The sequence below is a fragment of the Sinocyclocheilus anshuiensis genome, unplaced genomic scaffold (genome assembly GCF_001515605.1).
Source record: "Sinocyclocheilus anshuiensis isolate Anshui unplaced genomic scaffold, SAMN03320099.WGS_v1.1 scaffold501, whole genome shotgun sequence".
Classification (NCBI taxonomy): domain Eukaryota; kingdom Metazoa; phylum Chordata; class Actinopteri; order Cypriniformes; family Cyprinidae; genus Sinocyclocheilus; species Sinocyclocheilus anshuiensis.
In genome coordinates, this window is record NW_015540866.1 from 404,861 (window position 1) to 419,475 (window position 14,615).

General features: G+C 40.4%; 1 protein-coding gene across 1 annotated transcript in view; it reads left to right on the forward strand.

Annotated features, from left to right (window-relative positions):
* Nucleotides 1-14,615, forward strand: part of limk1a (LIM domain kinase 1a) — a 60,797-nt gene that overhangs the window by 26,667 nt on the left and 19,515 nt on the right. Inside the window, exon 3 of the mRNA XM_016485606.1 lies at nt 8,647-8,785. Coding sequence (XP_016341092.1) covers nt 8,647-8,785 — 139 coding nt within the window. The remainder of the gene's footprint in view (nt 1-8,646; nt 8,786-14,615) is intronic.

Consider the following 14,615-nt stretch of genomic DNA (forward strand, 5'->3'; position numbering starts at 1 on the left):
TTGTGTGGGGGTGTGTGTGTGTGTGTGTGTGTGTGTGTGTGTGTGTGTGTGTGTGCGCGTGTGTGCGTGTGCGTAGGAGTGTGTGACAGAGCAAGCGTCTCAGTGTTTCTCAATGTGTCTGTGTGCGTTCAGATGTGTGAGGGCTGCAGTTTGTAATGCACTGAGTGCTTGTTGCAATCTTAGCGGTGCTCAACCATTTTAAACAATGCAAATAATTGTTTTTTGACACTGTTATTCAGATTATTAATTTCCCATGCTAATGTGAGGTCATTTCATGTGCTAGTCTGTGATTTTATTCATATTAATTGGAGTGTGGCAGATGAATGCCATTACTCAAAACGATGAAGCGCGGTGGTGCAAACAGGTTCAGCTAAACCTGTGGATTGAGCTGAACACACTGTCCAGCAGATCCACTGTGATATCATCAATCTGGGATAAACTGGCAAATGAAGATGTGCTCAGATGATAGACTCTGAATCAAAAACACAGGCTGCTGTATTGAAAGCAAAAGATGTTTCAACCCAGCTGAAGTATTAGTTACACACTTGTGCAACCAAGTTATTTTAAGTCTTCTGTTTTCCTTTTTTTTTTGTATCTATTTGTTTGATACAGTACACTTTTACATTTATTTTCATGTTTTAAATCTCAAAAATCAGCAGTATTAACAGGGGTGTGCAGCCTTTTTTTCTGTGCCCACTGTAGTTGTTATAGTTAGTCTTGATTAAAGAAATCTGTTCAATCATTCCACATTAATAAGTAGCATTTAGTGTAACTGCTAACAAGTCCTGATTTGTCCTGACAAAACAACGGTTTACACTTCATTATAAAATCCACTGCTCATGTCCTCAGTGTTGCCAACTCATTTTCAGAGAAAGTTGCTGAAGGAAGGACGATTTGTTGCTAAAAGTTGCTAAATTACGTTGTGATGTCATTGCGTAATCACGACGCAAAATTGTGTCACTACATCAGATATCAACAAAAATATATTTTATATATGATAATTTAGATTTGTTTATAAAATAATATGCATAATATAATATTAAAATATAAATAACTGTATTTTTAAATATATTGAATTATTGAACACTACACTTACACATTTTTGAATGATTACAATTTAAGTTTTTTAATAGCTAGTAAACTAATAATACACATTCTCAACAATTATGCTTTAAGCAGTGTATTAGTAGTTTGTTGGTATGCTACACTCTAAGAAAAGTGTGCAAAAATAGGGCACAATCTACTATGTTAATATGAAAGAATTTTCCGTATTGGTTTTTTACCAATAGCAGCTAACTCAGTTCATGTGATGTGTGTAGTGCTAGGCATCTGTGGTTTCCTCTTTTTGTGTAATTTAGATGGAAAATGTGTGCCTTTTTATTGTGTGAGTCACTTATGAAAAGTTGCTAAAAGTTAAATAAATTTTAAAAATTACTAAATTTGTTGCTAGGTGCTTTTGGAAGAAAAGGTTGTCTGAAAAGTTGCCAAGTTGTCAACACTGCGTGTCCTACAGAGCTGGCGCCTGTCAAGCGTCTGATGTTTGCTGTGGTGACGTGATGACAGCGCTTGCATGTCTTGATGCTCTGCTTGAGATGACTGGTTTGTGTATTTGTTTAATTGTTACGTCTGCACTGAAAGCCAGTGATCATCAAGACGTCTGTCTGAACTGTATTACATCAGTCTGCACTGTAACCAAGAGGAGAGATGTGACGGAGCCGGAGCGCTCCTGATGGCAGTGCAGTGTAGTCTCATCAGTGCACAGAAGATGCAGTGTAGATCTGCAGAAACAGACGCTGGATCTCTATATAAAGGCCTCCGTTAAGCCGGTAAGCTCGTGTCAGACTGGATCTGATGTGTCCTATCCGCTGCCGTCTGTCTGTCTCACGCTGATAAACTCTGCATCAGAGTTTTTTATGCTGGTTGGGATGAGTCTGTTACCCTCCTCAGTTAAACGCTTCTGCTTCTCCTGTCTGGTGAGGATTGTTTGTCTTCTCTGGGATCAGATCCAGATCTCGGCTGAACTTGTGAGGGCACGTCATTCTTCCTCCAGACTGACAGAATGAGAACCGGAGCAGTGCATTCTGGGAAGGGCTTAGTAAGCACAAAGAAAGCGCTGGCATGCAAAACCATTCCCACAAGACACCCCCGAAGTGCAAAACATGTCTAATGCTGTTAAAGAGACACCGAGACCAGCACACAACATGAGAAAACAGCAGCCAAATCACCAACATGCTCTGTTCTTATAGTGAAGCTTTGTGATGCATGCTTCAACATTCACTTGATCAGAAGACTCTGAGCATCTGGTTTATACCCATCAAGTTACAAAAAAAATAAAAATAAATAAAATAAAAATATGAAGCACTTTTCTCTTTCACTAGATTGCATTAGCACATGGTTTTGCTTCCATTTCAAGCAAAAACACATAGTGATCTGCACTGTTTCCCTGATACAGAATGGCTCATACTGTGATACTGGATTTGAGCCACAGCCAGCCTTATGTGTGCTCCTCTGCTGCTGCAGATGCTCCGCCCACACCATGACATCACAGGTCACGCTCATGATGTCATCAGTGTGCTCCTCTGCTGCTGCAGATGCTCCACCCTCACCATGACATCACAGGTCACGCTCCTGATGTCATCAGTGTGCTCCTCTGCTGCTCCAGATGCTCCGCCCTCACCATGATATCACAGGTCACACTCATGATGTCATCAGCGGAAAGCAGAGGGCAGTGGACTATAAAAACACTGATAAAAGAGCAGCTTCCTCATGAGTCTCCCAGGATTCATAGCAATTGGCTGACTTCAGATTATTCTGCCATTGATCAGAATTAGACAGATAATAACTGCTTATGACTCGATCAGTCTTTTGTGTCCCATCACATTTTAATAATAAAAGACACAAATCTCTAGCATCGTGTTCATGTTTTTTTTACTCGTGAGAATATTCTTCTTTTTGAAAATAATTAGAATATTACTAATACAACTTATATTACTAGCATCCAGCAGCATGACAAGGCTTGGAATATGATTAAAAATATGATGATTCAATACACAATATTAATTTCAATAATAATTTCCCAGTGTATAAATGAAAAACAAGACAATTGTATTTATTTAATTATATCAAGTACATTTTTTACAGTTCTGGTTTGAATTTGATATCAAGTGTTACATTTACATTTAGTCATTTAGCAGACGCTTTTATCCAAAGCGACTTACAAATGAGGACAATAAAAGCAGTCAAAACTAACAAAAGAGCAACAATATATAAGTGCAAAAGTCTCGGTTAGCCTAACGCAGTACACGTAGCAAGGTGTATGTGTATATATATATATCACACACACATATATACACACACACACACACACAAAGAAAAACAAGTAGATAGAATAGAAAAAATTGAAAGCTAGTGTTTGTTTTTTGTTGTTTTTTTTAATAAAAAAATTAAAAAGAAGATAAATATAAAGTAGAATTAAAATAGAATAGATAGTGTTAGAGTTAGAGGGTCAAATAAATGTGGAACAGATGTGTTTTTAGTCATTTCTTGAAGATGGTTAAGGACTCAGCTGCTCGGATTGATTTGGCAGGTCATTCCACCAGGAGGGAACAGTTAATGAAAAAGTCTGTGAAAGTGATTTTGTGCCTCTTTGAGATGGCACAATAATACGCCGTTCACTTGCAGAACGCAAGCTTCTAGAGGGCACATAACTCTGAAGTAAGGAAGCAAAGATGAAACCATAGCAGATAGGCAGGAGGATGAGAGAGAGCGTAGGTTACGTTCAAAAGTGACATGTGGAGGGGTATGTGTTGTGTCAGGAACCATGTTTAGGTTAAGATTGAGGAGGAAGTGATCTGAGGTGTGCAGTGGCGTAACCAGCACATGATCAGTGCTCAGAGAAGGTAAAGGATTACATTTCCAATCATTAGAGATAAGCAGACCAGTACCTCCACCTCTTCCAGTCAGACGGGGGGAGTGGGAAAAAGAGAGATTATTTGAGAGTGCTGCAGGTGTAGCATTGTCCTCTGGTTTGATCCACGTCTCTGTCAGGGCCATGAGGTTTAGTCTTGAATGACTTGTAATAGAAGTAATAAAATCTGCTTTGTTTACAGCAGACTGGCAATTCCAGAGACCAATAGAAAAAGAAAGTAGTGTATTAGTAGACATAGGCAAAGTGCGCAGGTTGTTAGGATTGCGCTGCCTACAGTGTGTGATGCGTGGTTTGCGAGTGGTAGTGATAGTAGGGATCTGGAAACACATAGTAAGAATTGGTTATAAAAACTGAAAACAGAAGGGAAACAAGTAGTAGGAAAGAGAATGATTCAGAAGCGATACTTATGTGTCTTGCCAGTGTCCCTGCTCGGTGGAGTCGAATAGTGTTAACATCCTTTATGTATTTTTTACAAATTGGCATTTTATTTGCATTGTTCTTTTTTTCCTCAATAGAGAAACATTTTGTAATGTGATATAAAGTTTTAAACTTGTATCTTTTGGATACTTCTTTTTAATCTGTGTATGACACCCTGAGCATGTAAGAGGCACACAGAATTACTGTGAATTCACATTAACACACACATTAATGATGAATTCTAGTTATGTCTCGAGGTGTTTTAGGTATGTCAGAAATGACTGGGTTTGTTTTATAGACTCGCAGTATTGAGTCACACATTTTCATTCTAATACAAATGAACATTTTCTGAAGATGTCATCTGCATATAGTTCAGTCTGTCCTCGGTCCTCAACCAGTGAACGAGTTGTTCAGTGATTTCACCCGCTGGACGATGAACCAGATGAAAAACAGGCTTAACCACACATACCTGTGACCGCTGATCACCCACGTCACTCAGCTGGTCTTCAGGGAAATCAGAATCTGGTTGTATTGTGGAGCACTTACTGTAAATGTGTGTAAATGAGTCTGATGAGCTTTCCCTGGCGAGACCCAGCACAGCTGCTCTCTCACAGAGAATCCTGTTTTGAGGGATCCTCATTAGTGTGTGTTGATGGAGTAACACTGAAGCTCGAGTGCAGCTATAAACCTGCTGCCGCTGTGTTTGAGTGTGAAGGAATGAGCATCCCTTACTCAACATTACCACAGTTACACATAAACACTGTAGGAGCTGCAGTCTCTGACTATTCACCGCTGTCATCACAGGAAGAAATTAAAATGACAGAAACACTCTCATAGGCTTGTTAGGGTGGGTATTTATTGATTTATGGTTTTACTGTAGTAACAATGACTGTATCTTTGCTTACTATGGTAAATGTTAAGGATTTAACAAATTTCATGTTTATATCACAGTAATAAAGCATAGATTTTTATAACAGCAGCACCAATAAGCAAAACACATTGACAGATGTTTTCAAATGAAGAAATTCATAAATTGCAAGGCAGTCTGTCGGCTTTGCATAAATGTAATCATTTGCTTTAAACTACAGTTTGAAATAAAGGTTTAGGTGTCGTTAATTTGGCTAAAGAGTCAGTTATACATTGTAAACAAACAAAACATGAATATGTTACATTTCCATTTGGAATGGTATTTTCTCAGAGATATTCATGGCTTTGTTGATCGAGGAAACCCCTGCGGACAGCACTGCTTCTGTTTGTCGTTTTTCCTCACGCCGCACTAATGTGCTGTTAACATGTACTTAAAAACTTAACTTTGTGTTAACGTGACATTATTACCATGGTACTGTCATGTCCTCAAGCATGGTGCTACATGTATACTTTGAGCAGACTTTTTAATCTGAAGAAACACAAATGAAAACCAACTGGAAAATACAGATTCCACAACGAGATATTTCCCCAAGACGGCTCTCACTTCTCAGATGTTTCTGCTGAGGAAAAGAGCGCAGTAATAACCAGTAACGTCAGTTATTGTGCTGTCAGTATTTTCATTCAGAGGCACATTGGTAGTTGATAAATGAAGCTTAACTGCAGATGCTGTTATATCTGGTGAGCTACGACAGAAATCCTCTGGGATGATCAGTAGATGGGTGCTGGATGTAGGAGATGTGCTGTAATGAAGTGATAGAAGCCAGCTCTGATCAGAGATCTGAGACGCTGAAGCCAGTCAGATCGAGGAGTGATTTCTCCGCTTTCATCATTAGCGCTGATAACAGAGCCCTGGGCATGGATTACCCAGCATCCCCCCACGTCTGCGGCCAAACGCTTTCCTCTTCTCATCGGTCTAATGGAGAGGCCTTCATTGACAAACACTTCGCTCTCATTCAGGCTAGTGCTTTATGTGTGTCTGCTGAGGGAAGCATGACTTTTACTATTGCTTAGTGATTCGGTCAAACCTGAACGCCAAGCATTAAACATTTGTGCTCCAGACATGAGCGATTCCTCACTTTTTATTTTATTTTACTTCCCTTTTCTGAGCAATCAGATTTGGGGCTTGGCTTATATTGAACGAGCACACAGCAGCGCTTCAGCATCGTGCTCAAACTTTCTGAAGATGATGTCTGGGGCTTGACTGCTCTGACACCTTCTATATCTGTAGTCAGTGAGGGGAAACCATGTTCTGCGGCTGTTATTATCAGCACTGCATCTGCTATTATAAAGAATTATAAACGTGCAGAGACATGCTTCTCTCCCTGAAGACAGGTGCATTACGGCACACATCAGCATTCCCACTTCAGTGCAACAGAACGCTGCAGTTCTTCCTTCTTTCTAAAAATAATCTGCTGTATTTGCATTCAGTGAGGCCACCTATATCAGCTCTCGCCCAGTGAACAGGAATTAGTTTACTAAAGCATTTAACCTGGTTATTCACCGCTCTATAGTGCCATTGTTATCAGGACAAATGTGTTTCCTTATTGCACATGAATACAGTGACGCTTCAAGTTCAGTTTACAGTAATGATGGGTCAATAAAAAAAACTCAGATGCATTTGCTTTTCCACGTATTCATTTAGCAGATGCTTTTATCCAAAGTGTCTTGAGGACTCAGGAATACAACAAGCGATTAGTTTTAAGGAGGCAATAAGTGCTAGCAGTAAAGAGTTTCAGCATCATTCAGAGTAGTGCAAGCTCGAGATATAAGACACTAAAAGCACAGAGGAAGAGAATAGTTTTTACTGGTTTCTCGTTTATTCTCATTGATTCGTCTGTCTGTAGGGTTAGAGGAGCGACAGCAAATACTCAACACTTCATTCTCTTTGGGTAAAAACAACTGCAAGTGCATAGATGTTGTATTATTATGAAATATTATACAAACACACTTCTGTAATGCATCATAGATCAGTGTTGAGATCTGGTGGATAACGTTTCTCTTTCGCCTTGCTTGAACTGGCCGTGTTCTCATTCAGGTCCTGTGGTGTGTATGTGAGAAGGTAAAGCCTCTTCTTCACTGTTATCAGAAGACTGATGAACATGATGAAATATTCTCCACTAGATCTAGTAGTTGTAGGCCAACACAGTCAGGAGGTGTTTGGTCTCTGTCCAGAGGTTGTGATGAGGCTCAGGGGTCATTGAGCAGCAGATGGTCATTAATGAGCTGGACTCCCTCAGGCTCTCATCACACACAGAGGACAGTGAGGCAACGGCGTCTGGCTGCTGTTATGACACACACACACACACACACTCTCTTACACAACCACACACACACACACACACACACTCTCTCTCACACAACCACACACACACACTCTCTCACACAACCACACACACATGCACGCACACACACACTCTCTCACACTCACACGCACACACACACGCACGCACGCTCATACACACTCACACACACACACACGCACACACACTCACACACACGCACACACACTCTCACAGACTCACACGCACACACACACACACACACTCTCACACACGCACACACACTCACACACACTCACACACACACACACACACACACACACACACTCTCTCTCACACTCACACACACACACACTCACACACACACTCTCACACACGCACACACAGGATGGATGATCTGACGTCATGCTGATGCTGGTGTGTTTAGGTTTCTCAATGCATTTGCTCAGCTCTGCTCAAACATGTTACTGAGTATCAGCATGTTCTTTCCTGGTTTGCTTCATTGTTTGAGTATTAAACAGATATTTGTGGCTGTGGATCGATCATTAACAGCTGTACTCTACTATCGTAAGAATAACACCAATCCATTTGATTCGCATAAAGTTTTCATGAGGATTGGAGTCCTTAATATTTACAAACAGTAGTGACCATTTTCTAAAGGCTCTGTGCTGTATTGTGAATCTGTTGTGTATCATAACTGTATTTATTCACATCGAAATACACTATTTCTAGTTATACACATTATATACACTAAATAAACTATAATTCTAGTTAAATGAGGCTGTTGCCAAACAAACCTCAGAATTTCATTGGATGACAGTCATTTCGGTTGGGATTTTGTTGGCCAATCTCAGGCCTACGTGATCTGATATGTTGCTTACTAGCATTCATACTCGTCAAACCGCTCCGCTACCAACATACAAGTGCAGACATGCAACATCAAGTGTGCAAATATATGTTACGAAACGTGCAGAGAGAAATGAGCAGCGGTCAGGGAAACGGAGGACTCGTCTTCAGTGAACGAGCACAGCAGAATGTTATTGGTGCATGAATTTGATCTGAATGCTGAGCTTTGCCCTTGTGTTTGATCTGCAGGTGCTGTGAGTGCGGCGCGTCTCTCTCACACTGGTACTATGAGAAGGACGGACGTCTCTTCTGTAAGAAGGACTACTGGGCTAAATATGGAGAGCTGTGTCATGGCTGTTCAGAGCCCATCACCACCGGACTCATCATGGTGAGTCCAAACCGTCCCAAACCCAATCTTTGCATCTCTCCTCACCCCACAGTCCTGCTGTCCGTCCTACGGTTTCTCACAGCCGCTCCAGTTACACGGCTCCCCAGCGATTCTCCATTCACACAGTCACTGCAGCGTATCACTCGTGAGCAAATCAACTGCACTCCTGTGTGCGCTCATGAAAGAGCTGCTATCTATAATTCAGACGCAGAGCTCATGAAGGGAGCGTTTGTGTGGCCTCTTGTTTTAATGCATTCACTGCTGGCTGTATTATTTAGAGCGAGAGCTGTTTATTTGACAAGAATCATTTGAATAATTTATGACTGTTTGAATTCCTTCATTGTGCCTGAATCTTCACATATTAACTCTTTTGCATCCAGTCTTGGCATAGCATATCTGTAACTTAATGCAAGGTGTCATCTGGTCTGTTTACATTTGCGTTTTCATTAAGTTTTAAAACTTACATTTACATGCACGAATCATATCATTTTACAATATAATCAAAACGTTCCACAGATGTTGCAGTTTGGTTTCCGTAGTCAAAATGTGCCAAAGTATATTGAAGTTTTAAGACTTAAAAAAACCTGCCTATTTTATATTTTATTTTATAAAATTTAATTTAATTTAGTTTAGTTTAGTTTAGTTTTTTTATTTTTTATTTTTAACAACATTTGCAACTTCATATAGTTGCCGTTTGGATTTTTTCCTGATCCAAAGACATAAACTGTACATCATGTTGTGTTTTTTTTTTTTTTTTTTTTTAGGTGTTTTCCTTCCCTTTTTTCCTTAAAAAAATTAATAATAATAATAATAACCACCTTACTGAAACCAAACCTAACTGCAACCAAAATTCAAAACTATGTTGTTAAAACATTTTTTCTATTTTTGCAGCACAGCATTCCTTAAATAGTGTGCAATTTTATATGAATTCAAACCTGTCTCTGTTGTTTTGGATTTTAAAAAGAAACTGCAAATGAGAATGAACGTTACAATTTTTTCAGCAAATATGAAATGATAACATGACCAGCGTTTCCTCCTGAGGGTGATGGTGACAGATTCATATCATTTATTCTCAAGAAAGCGTTCATACAGACTGAACCTTGACCTAGTTTTAGTTACTTCAGTTCTATCTTGGTGTTGATCAAAGTTGATCACAACTTATTTTAGAGCCTGAAAATTAAACAAAATGAGACGATTGTTTGTGTTTTTCTTTTTTATTTGTTTGTATTTTGAACATGTACATATGATAAGCACAGCAATTTAATGCAAAGCATTCTATAACAGTTACAACCCTCATGAGTAGTAATTTTGTGACAGCAGCGCTCTTCAAGTGACAGATGACTTTGAGAGTATGTCTGCGACACAAATGCAAAACAGCTTAAAGATGTTAAAACTGAATGTACAACAGTCCCTGGTCTGTCTGTCAGTATGTCCGCGATCTCTCATCAACACTGACTCTCTCTGCTGGATTTATAGCAGCATTCGGCCCACACACTTGGCTCATAAAGCGCAGGTGCAGCTGACAGGACGACTCGTGGGAAAGATAAAACCTCTCACGCATCTGTTACCTCTCACCCACACGGCACACTGTCGTCTGCTTGCTCTCACAGCGTGTTTCCTCTGGTGCTCGGTGATGATGCTCGAGAAAGCCAAGGTTTGACCAGTTTGGTTTTGCTCAAATAGTTTCTGGCTGTCAGTGTGCTCCTAATAGAACTATAAAGCAGATGGCATAGTCTGTGGTCTGTGTTTTTATATATAAAGCGTCTGGTCTGCTGTGGCCGCAGTGCTGGCTGCGTACCCACTGAGTGATTTAGTGACACACAGACCGCCTCAAGCAGTGCAGTCCAATAATCAAACTCCCCGAGCTCGGCATAAGTGAATTAAAGATGGCTCAGCATGCTCTTCCTGCTTTTGATTGACAGACACACATCTTCATACCTTCAGCCTCTGAGGACCCATCTGCAGATGAATGTCAGGTCTGTAGACTGTGCTTTAGCTCCTGTGAAGAAAAAGAGGAAGATTCTGCTCAGCAGAACAAGAGCATCAAGCCACAAACGGGACTTATTAGCAGTTTAGAATTTGAGAAGTGATGCTTAAATAAAAATAATATAGACCTTAATATACGGCATGCTTCATTTCATAGAAACAGAAATGAGGCTATAAAACTCAAAATAGTAAATAGGAAATTTATGGTAAGACGCATTTTAAATGTTGCAGTGGCAGAATGATCAACACTGGACTGCGTGAAATTAAATATGTTATCCCCTGCAGTAGAGGTCTGCTATATTCTGCTCCTGCAGCTTCCTCCAGCTGCAATATTTCCTGGAATTTTGTTGATAATGATAATTAGACGATATTTTGCTGAGCTTGTTATTGTGCTGGTATTTTATTCAATGGTGATTTTTGAAATTATTTGGGGGGAAAGGGAAAATATACTTTAAATGCAAAGCTAAAATCGACAGCAGGTGGTGGCAAATCACTGAATGAGTGAGTCATTGAGTCATTCATTCAACCGATTCGTTCACACAGCTGATTGCTTCAGTAAAGAAACACTTAGAGATGCAAAACAATTCTGCTGTGGCTTTGTTTGGAACTATTTTCATTGATGAAATAGAGCAAAAACAGGAACTTGTCTAAAATGTAAGTCAATTAATATTAACTTGTTTATTGGTAATCAGGTATTACTAAAGACGTGCAGTAAAGAAGTAGCGCTGAAAAGGCGTGAACACAGTTATTTTTGCGCCTGATCTTATTGAATATGCATTTGTAGGAGCTTCCCTTGCAGACGCAAAATTTATGGGAGGAAAGTATTTACATGAATCACGCAACGCAATTTACTAACGTTTGCGCTTGTCAAATTACTGGTATTTGCGCCATTATTTAACGCCCCAAAAACAGCATGTAAACTATTTTGTGCTTGAAAGGGCTGCATTTGTTGTTGCTAGAGTAGGCAGCGCAGAGAACAGAGAGTAGAAGGGAGAGGGGTTTTCCACACGTATTCATTTATTTGGAATGCCAGAAGAACACATTAAGTCACAGGGGAAGTCGTGGCCTAATGGTTAGAGAGTCGGACTCGTAACCCAAAGGTTGTGGGTTCGATTCTCGTACCGGCAGGGATTGTCCGAATCCGAACATATCCTTACACTAATTTACGCCGTGCTTGTTAGATCATGTTGGTCATTATGGAAATGAGATGTTGTGTCTGTGTTCTTTAATTTGCGCATTGTCAGTAAATCACCCACAGAAAGCCATGGTCACTGAGGCACCTCCAGCGTGTTAAGGAGGTGATCCAAGGAGGGCCAACCCTCTGCATGCAAACCGCTTATTTTTTTATTGTGCAATGGACAAATAATGGGCAACAACATCATACAGTGCCTTAAAAGAAATCATTGATTCGATTCTAAGGCAGCATTGTGAGTTTCCTTCATGGAGAAGGCAATCCCAGAATGCATTGCAGCTAGGTCACAAATTTTTTTTATCCGAGCTGGTTGGCTGAGTTTCAATAAATGTTGATTTATTAATATATTTAATTAAATTCTGAAATGTGTTGATAAGAATAGTTAATCTAAAAACCAACTCTTGTTTCTTGTTTGTGCCTACAAAACTATTGCATTGTTAGCAACATGCTAACATCAGACAGAGAGATCTGCTTTGAGCATTGGTCCAAACTCTCGTGCTGTTTCTGTGGCGTGGTTGAGTGACCATTAATGGAGTTTCTGGCCTTGAAGAGCGTTTCAGATCATTCACTTACGAGGTTAATTTGGGTTAAAAGCTAGCCTGCTTCACCAGACAGACTCCTGGGTTATAGTCTCTTTCTGTGCGAGTAGTTACTTACGCTGAGTGAGGTTCTGTAATGAAATCACTCTCACTCCCTACACATGAGCGGATCTTCTCTCAAGGTCATTCTGTGGAAAGCCCTCCTCTCACCGCTGACACACAACAGGCCTGTGCGTGATTCAGAGCCATCCAAAGACACTATCCCATCAGCCTTTGCTCAATATTATCAGTTTCTCATGTTTACTCGTGGTTCTGTGAGCTCACTGAAGGTCCACAAACATCTCTGTCCAGATCTGCCTTTATTTACACCAGACTCCCATCCACAGCAGACCCGGACCCTCCTGCTAGTTTCACTGCCATGACTAATGTCTTTCATTTGTAGTGAAAGCAGTGTGTGTGTGTTGTTCTGTTAGGAGTAGTGGGTTTCCTCATTCCACACTAGCTTCACGTCTTATCACAGAGCCATTGATGGGAATATGTTGATTCCTGGAAACATTGCTGTAATATTCTACAGAATGAGGGTCTGTTTGTGTCTGTTATCTGAGCTGTTGTTTGGTCTGTAGCAGCCGAGTCTCGACCCACAGTTCTGAAGTATATTGTATACACAGAAATGCTGAGAGCTGACTGTGAGAGTGGTCTGATTGGCTGGATATGTCAGGGTGCAGTTTTTTTTTATCATGCAATACTCTCAGTCAAGCCAGCCTGCTTTACCAGCTCACTGACACCAGATCTTTGAGAAATACTCAGGGTTTAGATGAAGGCACTACAGATGACTTGAGCTTTCCTGTGACGGAGGGAGGGCTGTGTGTGTGTTGGAGGGAGGGCTGGGTCGAGTGGGGGAGGTGTGTGTGTGTGTGTGTGTGTGTGTGTGTGTGTGTGTGTGTGTGTGTGTCGGGAGGAAGTGATGAAGTCACCCGCTCAGAGAGACAGAGGGAGTGACTCAGAGCTTTCTGGGATGAGCGGTGTTGTGTTTTTGTGCTCATTCACTAGAATGATCTGTGGCTGGTGGTCATGGTCGGGGATGTGTTTTACTGGGGCTTCTGCTGTCTGAGACTCTGGAAGAGAGAGAAGAAGAAGGTAAGCAGATGGGAGTTCACACACGATGACGGCGCAGTCTTCACGTTTCATCATATGATGTAAAAGACTAATTCAGTTTGACTCTGATGCTGATGGATTTAACAAACTTCATAACATTCAAGCATGTGTTTGGATGAGATGCAGCTTAGCAATTGCCTTTTATAGTTCTCCCTCTTGAATTAATTTCATCTTAATTCATTGGGCTTGAAGCTGGATGTTCATCTGGTTTATTCTTCATCTGATCACACTCGGATCAAATGATCATTCTCGCATTATTTTCTGTTAGATTCATTCTGTGTCTTCTGACATCATATGAAATGGGAAATTCATGATCCAAAAATAACATTCATAAAGTCTTCTAATTCTTAATAATAATTGTTTACATTTTTAGTTACAGCAGTGGATTAGTTTGAGACCTTCATCTTTGGATCACATCCTTGACTAGTTAACCGGGTCACGTCACAGTGTTTGTGTGTCACTAACAGCACAGACACACTGATCCTTACTTGCATTTATTCATCTAGCACAGACTCAGAAATCATCAGTGAAACATCAAACCCATGACATTAGCACTGCTGGTGCTACACACAGTAAAACTGCAGGAGCTGTTTTAGTACTTTTGAAACCTGGCAGAAAAAAAAACTGTTCAAATATGTTTATTTACCATAATATTGTGCACTGTAGAACCGCTACGCAGGGTAGACAGCATATTTAACGGGATGCTATTGAACACAAGGCTGTGAGGACAGACGTACAGTCGGTTTAACAGGTTCAGTGCTTTATTATCATTTGTTAGTCGCTTTGGATAAAAGCACCTGATAAATGTGAATGAGGTACAGTCAGTTTAATAGTGTGTTCTGTCTAAGGTCAAGTGCAGTTTTCAGAGCGGATCTATCAGACTGTACGCCTTCGTTGTCGTTCAGATCAATCATGCATGGTTTCGGCTCTGATCGAATGTTGTGTTATATCAGCAGGA